This window comes from Pseudophryne corroboree, chromosome 1 (genome assembly GCF_028390025.1).
Source record: "Pseudophryne corroboree isolate aPseCor3 chromosome 1, aPseCor3.hap2, whole genome shotgun sequence".
NCBI lineage: Eukaryota > Metazoa > Chordata > Amphibia > Anura > Myobatrachidae > Pseudophryne > Pseudophryne corroboree.
Window position 1 is genome coordinate 195,405,928 of NC_086444.1, and position 19,821 is coordinate 195,425,748.

At 48.1% G+C, this 19,821-nt stretch overlaps 1 protein-coding gene across 1 annotated transcript in view; it reads left to right on the plus strand.

Annotated features, from left to right (window-relative positions):
* The window catches only part of ADGRV1 (adhesion G protein-coupled receptor V1), a 1,000,765-nt gene that overhangs the window by 271,515 nt on the left and 709,429 nt on the right, over window positions 1-19,821 (plus strand). The window contains exons 31-33 of the mRNA XM_063964002.1: window positions 3,454-3,669; window positions 10,061-10,305; window positions 16,817-16,998. Coding sequence (XP_063820072.1) covers window positions 3,454-3,669; window positions 10,061-10,305; window positions 16,817-16,998 — 643 coding nt within the window. The remainder of the gene's footprint in view (window positions 1-3,453; window positions 3,670-10,060; window positions 10,306-16,816; window positions 16,999-19,821) is intronic.

A 19,821-nucleotide genomic window follows, 5' to 3' on the forward strand; every position in this document is an offset into this window, starting at 1 on the left:
CAGGACCTGCTGCAGCAGGGGCCCTGTCTGTTCCAAGACTTACCGCGGCTGCGTTTGACGGCATGGCGGTTGAACGCCGGATCCTAGCGGAAAAAGGTATTCCGGATGAGGTCATTCCTACGCTAATAAAGGCTAGGAAGGACGTGACATCAAAACATTATCACCGAATATGGAGAAAATATGTTTCTTGGTGTGAGGCCAGGAATGCTCCTACAGAGGAATTCCATCTGGGTCGTCTCCTTCACTTCCTGCAAACTGGAGTGAATTTGGGCCTAAAATTAGGCTCCATAAAAGTTCAGATTTCGGCCTTATCCATTTTCTTTCAAAAGGAATTGGCCTCTCTACCTGAAGTACAGACTTTTGTAAAGGGAGTACTGCATATTCAGCCTCCTTTTGTACCTCCGGTGGCGCCTTGGGACCTTAACGTGGTGTTAAGTTTCCTTAAGTCACATTGGTTTGAACCACTCAAAACGGTGGAGTTAAAATATCTCACTTGGAAGGTGGTCATGTTGCTAACCTTGGCTTCGGCTAGGCGAGTCTCGGAATTGGCGGCTTTATCACATAAAAGCCCCTATCTGGTTTTTCATGTGGATAGGGCGGAATTGCGGACTCGTCCTCAATTCCTACCTAAAGTGGTTTCATCCTTTCATATGAATCAACCTATTGTTGTGCCTGTGGCTACGCGTGACTTGGAGGATTCCGAGTCCCTGGATGTGGTCAGGGCATTGAAAATTTACGTGGCCAGAACGGCTAGAGTCAGAAAAACAGAAGCACTATTTGTCCTGTATGCAGCCAACAAGGTAGGCGCTCCTGCTTCAAAGCAGACTATTGCTCGCTGGATCTGTAACACGATTCAGCAGGCGCATTCTACGGCAGGATTGCCATGGCCAAGATCGGTTAGGGCCCATTCCACTAGGAAGGTGGGCTCTTCTTGGGCGGCTGCCCGAGGGGTCTCGGCACTACAGCTGTGCCGAGCTGCTACTTGGTCGAGGTCAAACACCTTTGCAAAGTTCTATAAGTTTGATACCCTGGCTGAGGAGGACCTCCTGTTTGCTCATTCGGTGCTGCAGAGTCATCCGCACTCTCCCGCCCGTTTGGGAGCTTTGGTATAATCCCCATGGTCCTTACGGAGTCCCCAGCATCCTCTAGGACGTTAGAGAAAATAAGAATTTAAACCTACCGGTAAATCTTTTTCTCGTAGTCCGTAGAGGATGCTGGGCGCCCGTCCCAAGTGCGGACTACTTCTGCAAGACTTGTATATAGTTATTGCTTAAATAAGGGTTATGTTATAGTTTCATCGGTTTTGGACCGAAACTATGTTGTTTTTCATACTGTTAACTGGTTAGTTTAACACAAGTTATGCAGTGTGATTGGTGTGGCTGGTATGAATCTTGCCCTTGGATTAACTAAAATCCTTTCCTCGTACTGTCCATCTCCTCTGGGCACAGTTTCTCTAACTGAGGTCTGGAGGAGGGGCATAGAGGGAGGAGCCAGTGCACACCCAGAGTCAAAGTCTTAAGGTGCATACACACGGAGCGATATAACTGAGCGATTTTGACTATATAGTCAAAATCGCTCAGAAAGTTAGTGCAGATCGCTCCGTGTGTACACAGCCAGCGATAGCGATGCGCGTCCCCGCTAGGTCGCTATCGCTGGGAAAAATAGTCAGTGCAGGCAAGTCAATTTTGGCTATGTCGCTGCAAAAGTTAGTCAAAATCGCTAACACTTTAAGAGGCCAGCGATTTTTCCCAGCGATAGCGATGTGCAGGCGGCGGTGGTGCGGGCGGCGGCGGGTTGTGGCGGCGGGTTGTGGCGGCGGTGCGGGCGGGGGCGGGTTGCGGTGGCGGTGTGGGCGACGGCGGGTTGCGGCGGCGGTGGGTTGCGGTGGCGGTGTGGGCGGCGGCGGTGCGGGCGGCGGCGGGTTGCGGCAGCGGTGCGGGCGGGGGAAATTTACCTTTCTATTGCAGAGTTTGGCAGCGGAGCGGTACCAGTTTCAAAAATGGCGCCTCAGCGTCATTTTTGAAATTCAAGATGGCCGCCGCGAGCCAATCACGGCTCGCCGCGTCATCGCCCCGCCCCCTCTCGCTGACTTATATAAGTCAGCGCGAGGCAGCGGCTGTCAGTCCGACGGCGGAGGAGGAGCGGAGAAGAGCTCCTGAAGACGCCGTGGAAGTCCTGGATGGGCGGCGGCTATGCAAAAGAGCTTAGCAGCCGCCGCCCACCAGGTGAAGACGCCGGAGCAAGACCCCAGAAGCCCTGGGGAGGTGGCGCCCCCCCAGGTGAAGACGCCGGAAGCCCTGGGAAGGCGGCGGCCATGCAAAAGAGCTTAAAGGCCGCCGCCCCCAGGTGAAGACCCAGTTTAATAAAGGATTTTTAAAAGAATGTGTTGTGTTTTTTTTTAAATATTTTCTTTACAGGTGGACTACAGGTGCCAGCGGGCCCTTTATGTCCGGGCATGCTGGCACTTGTGGTTCTCCAAGTGCCAACATGCTGGGGCAGGCTTGCTGGGACCTGTAGGCCTCCTGTAAAGAACAATATTACTATTGAAAGGCTATCAGCCTCCCATCCACCGGGCCACGGATGGGGGGGACAGCCTCGGGCTTCACCCCTGGCCCTTGGGTGGCTGGAGGGGGGGTCTCCTTGATTTAAGGGGTCCTCACTCCTCCAGTGTACCCCGGCCAGGGGTGACTAGTTGGGGGGGTAATGGCACGGCCGCAGGGACCAATATAAAAGTGTCCCCCGGCTGTGGCATTATCTCCCTGGCTAGTGGAGCCCGGTGCTGGTTTGGAAAATACGGGGGACCCCTATGTCTTTTGTCCCCCGTATTTTTTAAACCAGGACCGGACGCAGAGCCCGGTGCTGGTTGTCTAAATATGGGGGAACCCTACTCATTTTTTCCTCTGTATTTTAACAACCAGGACTGGCTCAAAGAGCCCGAGGCTGGTTTTACATAGGAGGGGGGACCCCACGCAAATTTTTTTTTAACTTTCAGCTATTTAAATACCAGCCACCCTGTAAAATCGTCCTATATATGACACTCATCCCCTTATTTAAATGAGATAGTCAAAATCTCCCATAGCCAAAATCTCCCATAGCCAAAATCTCCCATAGCCAAAATCTCTTGCATAGTTAGACAAAATCTCTGGTAAAGTTAGTCAAAATCTCCTACTGCCAGTTCAAGGGAAAAGTTAGTCAAAATCTCTCATAGCCAAAATCTCTCCGTGTGTATGCACCTTTACTTAAAGTGCCCATGTCTCCTGCGGAGCCCGTCTATTCCCATGGTCCTTACGGAGTCCCAGCATCCTCTACGGACTACGAGAAAAAGATTTACCGGTAGGTTTAAAATCTTATTTTAATGATTGTCATTTATTCAATTTTAGCAGCAATAATAGCAGATTTATTTTCATACCTAATGTTGTTTGCTAATGTTTATCTGTATGTAAAATTGTGCAGGTGAAGACTACAGTGTAGCTTCGTCAGATGTCGTTTTACTGGAAGGAGAGGCCAGCAAGGCTGTGCCAATATATATAATCAATGACATTTACCCTGAAGTAGAGGAGTCATTCCAGGTCCTGCTGATCAATCAGACAACAGGTGGAGCTTTAATAGGCGATATAACCGAAGCAATTATTATCATTGAAGCATCCGATGATCCTTATGGATCCTTTGGTAAGTGTAATAATTTTATATTGTTTGTAGGGTAACAATATTTTCTGTCAGAAAGCTCAGTCTAAAATGAGAAATAAAACGTATTCATTGTGTGTGTGTGTGTGTGTGTATATATATATATATATATATATATATATATATATATATATATATTAGTGATGAGCGGGTTCGGTTCGTCGGAATCCGAACCCCCCCGAACTTCACCCATTTTACACGGTTCCGAGGCAGATTCGAATCTTCCCGCCTTGCTCGGTTAACCCGAGCGCGCCCGAACGTCATCATCCCGCTGTCGGATTCTCGCGAGATTCGGATTCTATATAAGGAGCCGCGCGTCGCCGCCATTTTTCACTCGTGCATTGGAAATGATAGTGAGAGGACGTGCCTGGCGTCCTCTCAGTTTTATTCAGGTGGCTGCAAATATCTGTGCTCACTTTATTGTGGGGACTGGGGACCAGCATTATTATATAGGAGTACAGTGCAGAGTTTTGTTGACCAGTGACCACCAGTATTATACGTTCTCTGCCTGAAAAACGATCCATATCTGTGCTCAGTGTGCTGCATAATCATATATCTGTGCTCACACTGCTTTATTGTGGGGACTGGGGACCAGCAGTATTATATAGGAGGAGTACAGTGCAGAGTTTTGCTGACCAGTGACCACCAGTATTATACATTCTCTGCCTGAAAAACGCTCCATATCTGTGCTCAGTGTGCTGCATATATCTGTGCTCACACTCAGTGGCGGATCCAAGGGGGGGGGGGGGAGGGCATTCGGGCCTGTGCCCCCCCTGTCATTTGTGGCCATTCTCCCTCCGTCCGTCCGTCCCCGCCGCCGCCGCACAGGGAGATGACGGGCGCCCGCTGAGATTGTTTTACCAGCGGGCGCCCGTCTGCCTGCACAGCGGCAGCCGGAGGCAGGGGCTCAGTACTGAGCTCCGGCTTCCGGCGCTGTCACTGTGCGGCGTGCGCTATGGGAGAGACGTCAGTCATGACGTCTCTCTCATAGTGGTGAGGAGAGGACGCCAGGAGGAGGTCTGGAAGCGGGAACGGGGCTCGGTAAGTATGTAGTTTTTTATCTTTCTTAGTGCAGCGGGGGCATCTACTGGGGGCAAATTACGGGGGGACATTACTACTGGGGGGGGCATCAACAAGGGGCATTACTGCTGGGGGGCATTACTACTGGGGGCATTATTACTGGGGGGCATCTACTGGGGGCATTACTACTGGGGGGGTCATCTATTGGGGCATTACTACTGGGGCAGCTACTGGGGGACATTTTTACTGGGGGGCATCTACTGGGGGCAAACTACTGGGGGCCATTATTACTGGGGGGCATCTACTGGGGGCAAACTACTGGGGGACATTATTACTGGGGGGCATTATTACTGGGGCCAACTACAAGGGGGCAAACTACTGGGGGTAAGCTACAAGGGGGCAAACTACAAAGGGCTAACTACTGGGGGCATACTGCAGGAGGGCATTACTACTGGCGGCGTAACTACAGGGGCATTACTACTGGCGGCGTAACTACAGGGGCATTACTACTGGCGGCGTAACTACAGGGGCATTACTACTGGTGGTGTAACTACAGGGGCATTACTACTTGGGGGCTAAACTACAGGGAGGCCAAACTACTGGGGGCATAACTACAGGGGCCAAACTACTGGGGGCATTACTACTGGGGGCTAAACTACAAGGGGGGCATAACTACAGGGGCTAAACTACAATGGGGCAAACTACAGGGGGGCATTACTACTGGTGGCTAAACTACAAGCAGGCAAACTACTGGGGGCATTACTACTGGGAGGCTAAACTAAAGGGGGGGGTAAACTACTGGGGTCATAACTGCAGGGGCATTACCACTGGGGGCATAACTACTAGGGTGCTAAATGACTGGGGGTATTACTACAGGCAACATTACTACTGGGGGCAATACGGGCATTGCATAAGGGGCACCACTACTATGGGGTCTATATCAGGGGCACTACCAGTACAATGGACATTGCATAATGAGCGCTACAACTGTGGGCATTGTATAAGAAGCGCTACTGTGGTGGGCATTATGTGTATTACGGGGTGCTACTACTGTGGGCATTATTACGCTGCCCCCTGCCCCTCACACACTGCCCCCTGTACCCAGCACCTCACACACTGCCCCCTGCACCTTGACCCTCACACGCTGCCCCCTGTCCCTCAAACGCTGCCCCCTGCACACTGCACCATGCACCGAAGCCGCACGCAAATGTACTTGCCCCTTCCATTGTGCCCCCCCTATCATTTTCTTCTGGATCCGCCCCTGCTCACACTGCTTTATTGTGGGGACTGGGGACCACCAGTATTATATAGGAGGAGTACAGTGCAGAGTTTTGCTGACCAGTGACCACCAGTATTATACGTTCTCTGCCTGAAAAACGCTCCATATCTGTGCTCAGTGTGCTGCATATATCTGTGCTCACACTGCTTTATTGTGGGGACTGGGGACCAGCAGTATTATATAGGAGGAGTACAGTGCAGAGGTTTGCTGACCAGTGACCACCAGTATTATACGTTCTCTGCCTGAAAAACGCTCCATATCTGTGCTCAGTGTGCTGCATATATCTGTGCTCACACTGCTTTATTGTGGGGACTGGGGACCACCAGTATTATATAGGAGGAGTACAGTGCAGAGTTTTGCTGACCAGTGACCACCAGTATTATACGTTCTCTGCCTGAAAAACGCTCCATATCTGTGCTCAGTGTGCTGCATATATCTGTGCTCACACTGCTTTATTGTGGGGACTGGGGACCACCAGTATTATATAGGAGGAGTACAGTGCAGAGTTTTGCTGACCAGTGACCACCAGTATTATACGTTCTCTGCCTGAAAAACGCTCCATATCTGTGCTCAGTGTGCTGCATATATCTGTGCTCACACTGCTTTATTGTGGGGACTGGGGACCACCAGTATTATATAGGAGGAGTACAGTGCAGAGTTTTGCTGACCAGTGACCACCAGTATTATACGTTCTCTGCCTGAAAAATGCTCCATATCTGTGCTCAGTGTGCTGCATATATCTGTGCTCACACTGCTTTATTGTGGGGACTGGGGACCACAAGTATTATATAGGAGGAGTACAGTGCAGAGTTTTGCTGACCAGTGACCACCAGTATTATACGTTCTCTGCCTGAAAAACGCTCCATATCTGTGCTCAGTGTGCTGCATATATCTGTGCTCACACTGCTTTATTGTGGGGACTGGGGACCACCAGTAATATATAGGAGGAGGACAGTGCAGAGTTTTGCTGACCAGTGACCACCAGTATTATACGTTCTCTGCCTGAAAAACGCTCCATATCTGTGCTGCATTGTAGTATATAGTAGGAGTACAGTGCATAATTTTGCTGACCACCAGTATATAATATATAGCAGTACGGTACAGTAGGCCACTGCTCTACCTACCTCTGTGTTGTCAAGTATACTATCCATCCATACCTGTGGTGCATTTCAGTTTTGCACAGTTTGCTGACCACCAGTATATAATATATAGCAGTACAGTACAGAAGGCCACTGCTCTACCTACCTCTGTGTCATCAAGTATACTATCCATCCATACCTGTGGTGCATTTCAGTTTTGCACAGTTTGCTGACCACCAGTATATAATATATAGCAGTACGGTACAGAAGGCCTCTGCTCTACCTACCTCTGTGTCGTCAAGTATACTATCCATCCATACCTGTGGTGCATTTCAGTTTTGCACAGTTTGCTGACCACCAGTATATAATATATAGCAGTACGGTACAGTAGTCCACTGCTCTACCTCTGTGTCGTCAAGTATACTATCCCATCCATACCTGTGGTGCATTTCAGTTTTGCACAGTTTGCTGACCACCAGTATATAATATATAGCAGTACGGTATAGTAGGCCACTGCTCTACCTACCTCTGTGTCGTCAAGTATACTATCCATCCATACCTGTGGTGCATTTCAGTTTTGCACAGTTTGCTGACCACCAGTATATAATATATAGCAGTACGGTACAGTAGGCCACTGCTCTACCTACCTCTGTGTCGTCAAGTATACTATCCATCCATACCTGTGGTGCATTTCAGTTTTGCACAGTTTGCTGACCACCAGTATATAATATATAGCAGTTCGGTACAGTAGGCCACTGCTCTACCTACCTCTGTGTCGTCAAGTATACTATCCATCCATACCTGTGGTGCATTTCAGTTGTGCGCAGTATATATAGTAGTAGGCCATTGCTATTGATACTGGCATATAATTCCACACATTAAAAAATGGAGAACAAAAATGTGGAGGGTAAAATAGGGAAAGATCAAGATCCACTTCCACTTCGTGCTGAAGCTGCTGCCACTAGTCATGGCCGAGACGAGGAAATGCCATCAACGTCGTCTGCCAAGGTTGATGCCCAATGTCATAGTAGAGAGCACGTAAAATCCAAAAAACAAAAGTTCAGTAAAATTACCCAAAAATCAAAATTAAAAGCGTCTGAGGAGAAGCGTAAACTTGCTAATATGCCATTTACGACACGGAGTGGCAAGGAACGGCTAAGGCCCTGGCCTATGTTCATGGCTAGTGGTTCAGCTTCACATGAGGATGGAAGCACTCATCCTCTCGCTAGAAAACTGCAGTGCCACTCCTAGATGGGCCAGGTGTTTGTGTCGGCCACTTGGGTCGCTTAGCTTAGTCACACAGCTACCTCATTGCGCCTCTTTTTTTCTTTGCATCATGTGCTGTTTGAGGTCTATTTTTTTGAAGTGCCATCCTTCCTGACACTGCAGTGCCACTCCTAGATGGGCCAGGTGTTTGTGTCGGCCACTTGTGTCGTTTAGCTTAGCCATCCAGCGACCTTGGTGCACCTCTTTTTTTCTTTGCATCATGTGCTGTTTGGGGACTATTTTTTTGAAGTGCCATCCTGTCTGACACTGCAGTGCCACTCCTAGATGGGCCAGGTGTTTGTGTCGGCCACTTGGGTCGCTTAGCTTAGTCATCCAGCGACCTTGGTGCAAATTTTAGGACTAAAAATAATATTGTGAGGTGTGAGTTGTTCAGAATAGACTGAAAATTAGTGGAAATTATGGTTATTGAGGTTAATAATACTATGGGATCAAAATGACCCCCAAATTCTATGATTTAAGCTGTTTTTGAGGGTTTTTTGTAAAAAAACACCCGAATCCAAAACACACCCGAATCCGACAAAAAAATTTCAGGGAGGTTTTGCCAAAACGCGTCCGAATCCAAAACACGGCCGCGGAACCCAATCCAAAACCAAAACACAAAACCCGAAAAATTTCCGGTGCACATCACTAATAAATATATATATATATATATATATATATATATATTTTAGTTATCTTTAACTTCCACAATCCAAATACAGTCCCCTGCTCTCAGAGCACTGGAGCAAATGTGGGAGTCTTGGGGAGTGCCAGAGGAACTTAGAACACAATTTTTCTGTATGAAGCATATTTATCTCGCATAAATAACATACTGCAAGTGGTTAGGAGAATGTTAATATCCCATAATAAATACACATACTGTATATAATATAACCAGTACTGAGCTTTCTAAGCACACATTCTCCCACCTCATGTTACTATGCCTGACTCTTCTTGCTCGCAGTTGCTCTCTGGCATCTAAAGTCTGATGTTTAGATCCACACACAGCAGACTTGGTAGGAGAAGCTGCTGCCACTAGGCATGCCTGCTACTGGGATCAGTACTAAATGCCGCCGGCCGGAATCCCGGCGGTCGAAATACCGACACCGGAATCCCGACCACACAATCCCGAAAGGGGTGGCGAGCGGAATGCAGCCCCTTGCGGGCTCGCTTCGCTCGCCACGCTGCGAGCATGGTGCCTCGCTACGCTCGGCACACTATTATATTCTCCCTCTATGGGTGTCGTGGACACCCACGGATGGAGAATATGTCGGGATTGTGGCGGTTGGGATTCTGGCGTCGGTATTTCGACCGCTGGGATTCCGGCCGGCGGCATCTTGACCGCATCCCGTGCTGCTCCATTCTGTCACTTACTGTATATTGCATGTTGTAGCCATAGCTCTAGTAAAATCGTATCATATACTATTGTTGTTGTGGTCATGATTGGAGTTGCTGGCTGGGATGCGCGTTGCTGGGCAACTGGATATCCCTCCACCCGTGCGTTTGTCTGTGGGAGTTACTTGGCAAATATATATACACATTTGTCGGTCTTCGTAATAGATGTACACACAAGTGCTTGCGATAAATTGATATAGAGGGTACTTAGCAAACATTTAACATTAAAGAGGGTACTTTATATGGTACCAAAAGGCTGATAAACTCTGTTTTAGACACAAACACATCACAAAAGAAACTTGTAATCTGAAAATAATAACCCAGCTTCTAATATCAGTTTTCCAGGTGACGTCTGTTACTGTTGATGAGCCTGACTTCAATTCAATTGATGTAAATCTGCCAATAATTCGCAATGCTGGGACTCTTGGCAATGTTGTTGTTCAGTGGGTCGCCACTGTTAATGGGCAACTTGCCACTGATGACCTCCGAGCTGCATCCGGGAATATCAGTTTTGCCCCTGGGGAAACCGTTCGGACTCTGTTATTAGAAATCATGGCTGACAACGTTCCTGAGATTGACGAGGTGACTAAAATGACCAATGCATTTAGAGGCTGGATATACTTCATCTTGAAAATGTGACACATACAAAGATGTTAAATGTATGTTTTGACAGAATGGGATTGTTGGGTCGACCCTATTTAGTTCGACACTCATTAGGTCGACCACTATTGGTCGACAGGCACTAGGTCAACACCTGGAAAACATCGACATGAGGTTTTTTTTGTGGTGTCGTCTTCTTCGGAAAGTGACCAGGAAGCCCAATTAGTGCACCGTGTACTATCGCGTGGCGAGCGATTTCAGGCAAGGTTACAATTCCCAATCGTAGTCTAAAATGAAAAAAATGAAAAAAGGTAAAAATAAATTGTGAAAAACTCATGTCTACCTTTTCATGTGTTGACCTTTGCCATGTTGACCTAATGCCCATGTTGACCAATAGTGGTCGACCTAATGACTGTCAACCTAAATGAGGTCGACGTAAGGACCGTATGCCGTTTGGACGGGGGTTGTATATCTTATATGACTTGTGACAGTAAGGCTTAGAACATGGCTGCACCATTACTGTTCTGTGTTTACTATGATATCCAGAGGTTATAATTGCTGTTCATTTGTAAAGTAACAAAATGTAGTGATATATATATTTTTTTATAATAATTAATGTACAGTATACTATGATATCTGAGTGGGCAGGACAAGCAATCTCAAAAATCTAGGTGGGGCTCTAGTTGTGATTACTATTCATTTCTCTAACGTCCTAGTGGATGCTGGGGACTCCGTAAGGACCATGGGGATAGACAGGCTTCGCAGGAGACATGGGCACTTTAAGAAAGAATTTAGGTTCTGGTGTGCACTGGCTCCTCCCTCTATGCCCCTCCTCCAGACCTCAGTTTGATACTGTGCCCAGACGAGCTGGGTGCTTTTCAGTGAGCTCTCCTGAGTTTGCTGAGAGAAAGTATTTTGTTAGGTTTTTTATTTTCAGGGAGCTCTGCTGGCAACAGACTCCCTGCATCGTGGGACTGAGGGGAGAGAAGCAGCCCTACTTTCTGAAGCTAGGGCCTGCTTCTTAGGCTGCTGGACACCATTAGCTCCAGAGGGATCGTACGCAGGATCTCACCTTCGCCGTCCGATCCCAGAGCCGCGCCGCCGTCCCCCTCGCAGAGCCGGAAGACAGAAGCCGGGTGAGTATGAGAAGCAAAGAAGACTTCACAGGCGGCAGAAGACTCCGTTCTTCACTGAGGTAACGCACAGCACTGCAGCTGCGCGCCATTGCTCCCACACACCTCACATACTCCGGTCACTGTAAGGGTGCAGGGTGCAGGGCGCAGGGGGGGCGCCCTGGGCAGCATTTGGGACCTCTTTTGGCAAAAGTTAAACATATATACAGCTGGGCACTGTATATATGTATGAGCCCCCGACAAAAATTGCATATTTAAGCGGGACAGAAGCCCGCCGCCAAGGGGGCGGAGCTTCTTCCTCAGCACTCACCAGCGCCATTTTTTCTCCACAGCTCCGCTGAGAGGAAGCTCCCCAGGCTCTCCCCTGCAGATACACGGTAGAAGAGGGTAAAAAGAGAGGGGGGGGGCACATAATTAGGCGCAAAAAACAATATATAAACAGCAGCTACTGGGTTAACATTAAGCTACTGTGTTATTCCTGGGTTGATAGCGCTGGGGTGTGTGCTGGCATACTCTCTCTCTGTCTCTCCTAAGGGCCTTGTGGGGGAACTGTCTTCAAAAAGGGCATTCCCTGTGTGTGTGGTGTGTCGGTACGCTTGTGTCGACATGTCTGATGAGGATGGCTATGTGGAAGCAGAGCGGGAGGAAGTGAATGTGGTGTCTCCGCCGACGGCGCCGACACCTGATTGGATGGATATGTGGAAGGTTTTAAATTATAATGTTAATTCCTTGCATAAAAGGTTAGAAAAAGCTGAAGCCTCAGGACAGTCAGGGTCCCGACCCGTGCCTGATCCTATGTCGCAGAGATCGTCAGGGTCTCAGAAGCGCCCACTATCTAAAATTGTTGACACAGATACCGACATGGATTCTGACTCCAGTGTCGATTACGATGATGCAAAGTTACAGCCAAAATTGGCTAAATCCATCCGTTATATGATTATAGCAATTAAGGATGTGTTGCACATCACAGAGGAAATCCCAGTCCCTGACAAGAGGGTACATATGTATGGGGAAAAGAAGCCGGAGGTAACCTTTCCCCCCTCACACAAGCTAAATGAGTTATGTGAAAAGGCTTGGGAATCTCCAGATAAAAAACTGCAGATTTCCAAAAGGATTCTTATGGCGTATCCTTTCCCGCCAACGGACAGGTTATGCTGGGAATCCTCCCCTAAGGTGGACAAAGCTTTAACACGCTTATCCAAGAAGGTAGCCCTGCCGTCACAGGATACGGCTACCCTCAAAGATGCTGCGGATCGCAAACAGGAGGTTACCCTGAAGTCCATTTATACACATTCAGGTACCTTACTGAGGCTGGCGATCGCGTTGGCCTGGGTGTGTAGTGCTGTAGCAGCATGGACGGATACCGTGTCTGAGGAAATTGATACCTTAGACAAGGATACTATATTGTTGACCTTGGGGCATATTAAAGACGCTGTCCTATATATGAGAGATGCTCAAAGAGACATTAGTCTACTGGGTTCTAGAATAAATGCTATGTCAATTTCTGCCAGAAGGGTCCTGTGGACTCGGCAATGGACAGGTGATGCCGACTCAAAAAGGCATATGGAGGTTTTACCTTACAAGGGTGAGGAATTGTTTGGGGAGGGTCTCTCGGACCTGGTCTCCACAGCTACTGCTGGAAAGTAAAAATTTTTGCCATATGTTTCCTCACAGCCTAAGAGAGCACCGTATTATCAAATGCAGTCCTTTCGATCACAGAAAAACAAGAAAGTCCGAGGTGCGTCCTTTCTTGCCAGAGGCAGGGGCAGAGGAAAGAAGCTGCACAACACAGCTAGTTCCCAGGAACAGAAGTCCTCCCCGGCCTCTACAAAATCCACCGCATGACGCTGGGGCTCCACAAGCAGAGCTAGGCCCAATGGGGGCACGTCTTCGAAATTTCAGCCACAAGTGGGTTCACTCCCAGTTGGATCCCTGGGCAATAGAGATTGTGTCTCAGGGATACAAGCTGGAATTCGAGGAGATGCCCCCTCACCGATACCTCAAATCGGCCCTGCCAGCTTCCCCCCATGAGAGGGAAATAGTGTTAACTGCAATTCACAAATTGTATCTTCAACAGGTGGTGGTCAAGGTTCCCCTCCTTCAACAAGGAAGGGGTTATTATTCGACCATGTTTGTAGTCCCGAAACCGGACGGTTCGGTCAGACCCATATTGAATTTAAAATCCCTGAACATATACCTGAAAAGGTTCAAGTTCAAGATGGAATCGCTGAGAGCGGTCATCGCAAGCCTGGAAGGGGGGAATTTTATGGTGTCTCTGGACATAAAGGATGCATACCTTCATGTCCCCATTTATCCACCTCATCAGGCGTACCTCAGATTTGTGGTACAGGATTGTCATTACCAATTTCAGACGTTGCCGTTTGGTCTCTCCACGGCACCGAGAATATTTACCAAGGTAATGGCGGAAATGATGGTACTCCTGCGGAATCAAGGAGTCACAATTATCCCATACTTGGACGATCTCCTCATAAAAGCGAGATCAAGAGAGCAGTTGCTGATCAGCGTAGCACTTTCTCTGGAAGTGTTACGGCAACACGGCTGGATTCTAAATATTCCAAAGTCGCAGTTGGTTCCTACGACTCGTCTGCCTTTCCTGGGCATGATTCTAGACACAGACCAGAAAAGGGTTTATCTCCCGATGGAGAAAGCTCAGGAACTCGTGACACTGGTCAGGAACCTATTAAAACCAAAACAGGTGTCAGTGCATCACTGCACTCATGTCCTGGGAAAGATGGTGGCATCATACGAGGCCATTCCCTTCGGTAGGTTCCATGCGAGGACTTTTCAATGGGACTTACTGGACAAGTGGTCCGGATCACATCTTCAGATGCATCGGTTAATCACCCTATCCCCCAGGGCCAGGGTGTCACTCCTGTGGTGGCTACAGAGCGCTCACCTTCTCGAGGGCCGCAGATTCGGCATTCAGGACTGGGTCCTGGTGACCACGGACGCAAGCCTCCGAGGTTGGGGTGCAGTCACACAGGGAAGAAATTTCCAAGGTCTGTGGTCAAGTCAAGAGACTTGCCTTCACATCAACATCCTGGAACTAAGGGCCATATACAACGCCCTACGTCAAGCGGAGACCCTGCTTCGCGACCAACCGGTTCTGATTCAGTCAGACAAGATCACCGCGGTGGCTCATGTAAACCGCCAAGGCGGCACAAGGAGCAGAGTGGCGATGGCGGAAGCCACCAGAATTCTTCGCTGGGCGGAGAATCACGTAAGCGCACTGTCAGCAGTGTTCATCCCGGGAGTGGACAACTGGGAAGCAGACTTCCTCAGCAGACATGACCTCCACCTGGGAGAGTGGGGACTTCATCAGGAAGTCTTTGCTTAGATTACAAGTCGGTGGGAACTGCCACAGGTGGACATGATGGCATCCCGCCTCAACAAAAAGCTACAGAGGTATTGTGCAAGGTCAAGAGACCCTCAGGCGATAGCTGTAGACGCCCTGGTGACACCGTGGGTGTTCCAGTCGGTCTATGTATTTCCTCCTCTTCCTCTCATACCCAAGGTGCTGAGGATAATAAGAAAAAGAGGAGTGAGAACAATACTCATTGTTCCAGATTGGCCACGAAGGACTAGGTATCCAGATCTGCAAGAAATGCTCACAGAGGACCCGTGGCCTCTTCCTCTAAGACAGGACTTGTTGCTACAGGGGCCCTGTCTGTTCCAAGACTTACCGCGGCTGCGTTTGATGGCATGGCGGTTGAACGCCGGATCCTAGCAGAGAAAGGCATTCCGGATGAGGTCATTCCTACGCTGATAAAGGCTAGGAAGGACGTGACAGCTCAACATTATCACCGTATATGGCGAAAATATGTTGCTTGGTGTGAGGCCAGGAATGCTCCTACGGAGGAATTCCAGCTGGGCCGTTTCCTTCACTTCCTACAGTCCGGAGTGAGTTTGGGCCTAAAATTGGGTTCCATTAAGGTCCAGATTTAGGCCCTATCCATTTTCTTTCAAAAGGAGTTGGCTTCTCTACCTGAAGTTCAGACGTTTGTAAAGGGAGTGCTGCATATTCAGCCTCCTTTTGTGCCTCCAGTGGCACCTTGGGATCTTAACGTGGTGTTGAGTTTCCTGAAATCCCACTGGTTTGAACCACTCAAAACGGTGGAGTTGAAATATCTCACGTGGAAGGTGGTCATGCTATTAGCCTTGGCTTCGGCTAGGCGTGTGTCAGAGTTGGCGGCTTTGTCACATAAAAGCCCCTATCTGGTTTTCCATGCGGATAGAGCAGAATTGCGGACCCTGTCCACAAGTTCTGCCGAAAGTGGTTTCATCCTTTCATATAAACCAACCTATTGTGGTGCCTGTGGCTACTACTGACTTGGAGGATTCCAAGTTACTTGATGTGGTCAGGGCTTTGAAGGTTTATGTAGCCAGAACGGCTAGGGTCAGGAAAACAGAGTCTTTGTTTATCCTGTATGCTTCCAACAGGCTTGGTGCTCCTGCTTCAAAGCAAACTATTGCTCGCTGGATCTGTAACACGATTCAGCAGGCTCATTCTGCGGCTGGATTGCCGCTGCCAAAATCAGTTAAGGCCCATTCCACTAGGAAGGTGGGCTCTTCTTGGGCGGCTGCCCGAGGGGTCTCGGCATTACAGCTTTGCCGAGCGGCTACTTGGTCAGGTTCAAACACTTTTGCAAAGTTCTACATGTTTGATACCCTGGCTGAGGAGGACCTTGTGTTTGCTCAATCGGTGCTGCAGAGTCATCCGCACTCTCCGCCCGTTTGGGAGCTTGGTATAATCCCCATGGTCCTTACGGAGTCCCCAGTATCCACTAGGACGTTAGAGAAAATAAGATTTTACTTACCGGTAAATCTATTTCTCGTAGTCCGTAGTGGATGCTGGGCGCCCGTCCCAAGTGTGTACTTCTTCTGCAATACTTGTATATAGTTATTGCTTCAATAAGGGTTAAGTTATGGTTGCATCAGGGTTTGACCTGATGCTCTGTTATTTGTCATACTGTTAACTGGTTGTTATCACATGTTATACGGTGTGATTGGTGTGGCTGGTATGAATCTTGCCCTGGATTGCCAAAATCCTTTCCTTGTACTGTCAGCTCTTCTGGGCACAGTTTCTCTAACTGAGGTCTGGAGGAGGGACATGGAGGGAGGAGCCAGAGCACACCAGAATCTAAATTCTTTCTTGGGGTGCCCATGTCTCCTGCGGAGCCCGTCTATTCCCCATGGTCCTTACGGAGTCCCCAGCATCCACTACGGACTACGAGAAATAGATTTACCGGTAAGTAAAATCTTATTTTACTTTATATCTTTTACTCTACTTTATCATTACTGTTTATCATAATGTCACAGTATGTCATGTCTCCCTTTAGACCTTTGTAATACAACTTACCAGAGCCTCAAGTGGAGGTACCATTGGACCAGAAGGAATAGCCAAAGTCATAGTACCAGCTAATGACAATCCCTACGGAACTATTTTCTTCTATCAACCTGTGTATAGGATTCAGGAGCCGCTGGAAAAGAGTTCTTTTGCAAATATCACCATCAGGAGGAGGTCTGTGTTACTCATCAGTTTATGCTGTAATATACTGTACTTATATACTATGAAATATTATATGCATATAACGTATAATCATGAGTACCGATGTATAGTAAATTGAAACTAATATATACAGATATTTTCTATAAAGAATTTTCTAGGATTATTATATTTAACAAAATATCTGGGGCAGATGTATTAACCTGGAGAAGGCATAAGGAAGTGATAAACCAGTGATAAATGAAAGGTGATAAACACACCAGACAATCAGATCCCATATGTAAATTAACAGTTAGGAGCTGATTGGCTGGTGCATTATCACCTTGCACTTATCACTGGTTTATCACTGGTTTATCACTTCCTTATGCCTTCTCCAGGTTAATACATTTACCCCTATGTCTTTTGCCGGTCTCCCGTCTGCGACTTTATGCTGCTAAAAAGTCCTTCCCTTGTGTACATCTGCGCACATCCGAATGTGTAAGGACTGGCGCACCTGCTGTCAGTGTACGTAGATGCTAAAATACCCATTAGTGTGCGTTTAGATGCACCACAAAACTTGCCCTATGGCAGGTGCAGTGTCCCTGTCCAAGTATGGCCGAGTATGGTCCGAGCAGTTGAGCATCACTCTGTGTATGCAAGCGCTTTCACTGACACAATCTCGAGACTCACTCTCTCACAACACGCTCATGCCTGATACAGTGCATCTCACACAACAGCGCCTCTGTGTGTTCTCTCTGAGTAATGCATGTTTCATAGGAATTGGTAGTGTTTTGCATGCACTTGCAGCGGCTAATTTCTCTTTACTCACTACGTGATCACCGGCAGTGTCGGACTGGGGCAAGAAGGGCCCACCGGGGAAATGTAGTGGTAGGGGCCCATGCTTAAGGGTGTGGCCAGGCAATAGTGGAGGTGTGGCCAACTACCACAGAGTCCTGGGTAACCAGTAGAGAGTACATGGGCTGGGTCCCTGATAAATATATATAGTAAACACTACTTGTACGTGCATGGTAATGTAGAAGATTAATAACAGGAGGAGGTGGGCAAACAGGCAGTGGGGCCCACCAGTGGTTTCTCCTGTTTCCCTGTGGGCCAGTCCGACCCTGATCACCGGCATTGGCTGCTGCTCTGAATCAGGCCCAACACATTTATGTTCTCTTAGTATTAGCATATGTCCTTACCTTCCAACATTCCCCCAGTCTGCCTGTTAACAAGACGTTACAGTAACCACACCCCAAGCATACCCTTTTGAGTGAGTGATTTCATCTTTTCTTGTTTTTGTTTCTCTTTACCCTACTTTGGCTGTCCACTCATGTTAAAATTAAGTTCACGGTGTGGAAAAGCTGCATTATCAGGTAGTAATTGTGATGTATACAAAAACACTCAAGCTGACTTAAAGGAATATTACCATGGCAACTACAGCTTTCAAATAATGAAAAGGTGCTACACTGCTGTGACTGAAGCATACGTCCGAACATAATATCAGATTGAGACATGAGACATTTTACGTAGAAGGTGGCGTGTCTGTGAGGTCACGACCCCTGGAAAATGATGTTCCCCACTCTCGTCACACTGGGGCTTGCACAGCACTCTGGCAGCCCCCAGCCTCTCCCGGCACAGTGTAGATGACGTGCACATCGTCCATTCACCGTTGCTCTGCTGGTCACAGGAGTATGTGACAGAGTGTCCCCCAACCTCGGCCTGCACTTGGGAAAAAGCATGACTGTCCGACTGAAATCAGGACAGTTGGGAGGTTTGGTGAAAGTACTATACACAATCTGAAGGTGTACACTACTTTAGACACTTTTAAAAATAGCCGCCATATCCGCAGTGACCAATCGCTCTGTCATGCACAACGGAACTCGCAGATGATTCAGTCGACCCCCAGGACAATGTTTAAATATCTGTTAGAAACTCACTTTTAGAATAAACATACATGTTTTGATCGGTATCCGTTTGGATGGTCGACCATGTTATGGTTGACAGTCATTAGGTTGACCACTATTGGTAACACTGACATGGTCGACATGGACACATGGTCGACACATAAAAATGGTCGACCCATGAAAGGTCAACACATGAACTTTTCCATACTTTACGATTCACGTGGACTACGATTTGGAACGGTACCTTGCCCGAAGCATGGTGAGCGAAGCGGTGCACTAATTGGGGTTCCCCGTCGCTTTACGCAGAAAACGACACCAAAAAAAGTAAAAAATATCATGTCGACCTTTTCATGTGTTGACCTTTCATGTGGCGACCATTTTCATGTGTCGACCGTGTGTCCATGCCAACCATGTCAGTGTCGACCAATAGTGGTCGACCTAATGACTGTCGACCATAACATGGTTGACCATTCATACCGGAACCGTTTTGATCAACCTGTGGATGTCCATCTACCACGGCAAGGTGGCCTCCTACCGTTTGAGCAAAATGTTCTCTAAGAGCCTTGTTTATTCCAAAAAGTGAGTTTATGAAATATGGAATATAGATCCTGTTGATCTGTCTACAGGAGAGAAGCAGGACACCAGGTGCCCGGTATCTCATTGCAGAGGTGGAGACACTGGTAAAACAGACAGTCTGGTGCTGAGGAGTCATCTGCTGCATTATGATTTGCTGCCAGGCTGTCACTCACATATTGTCCTGCAGAGCTGTTAGGGCTAGCATACCACTGCACCAGGCTAGAGCCTGCTAATCCGCTCCTCACTGCTGCTGCCTGGCCGGCCTGTAAGCTACCTCTCCATGTGTCATCTTTCTCTGATTTTTTTTTTCCTTTTTGCTGGTGTCTAAGCTTTGTTACTGGCTCCTAACACTTGGATACATTTGTGGAGCTCTGCGTTA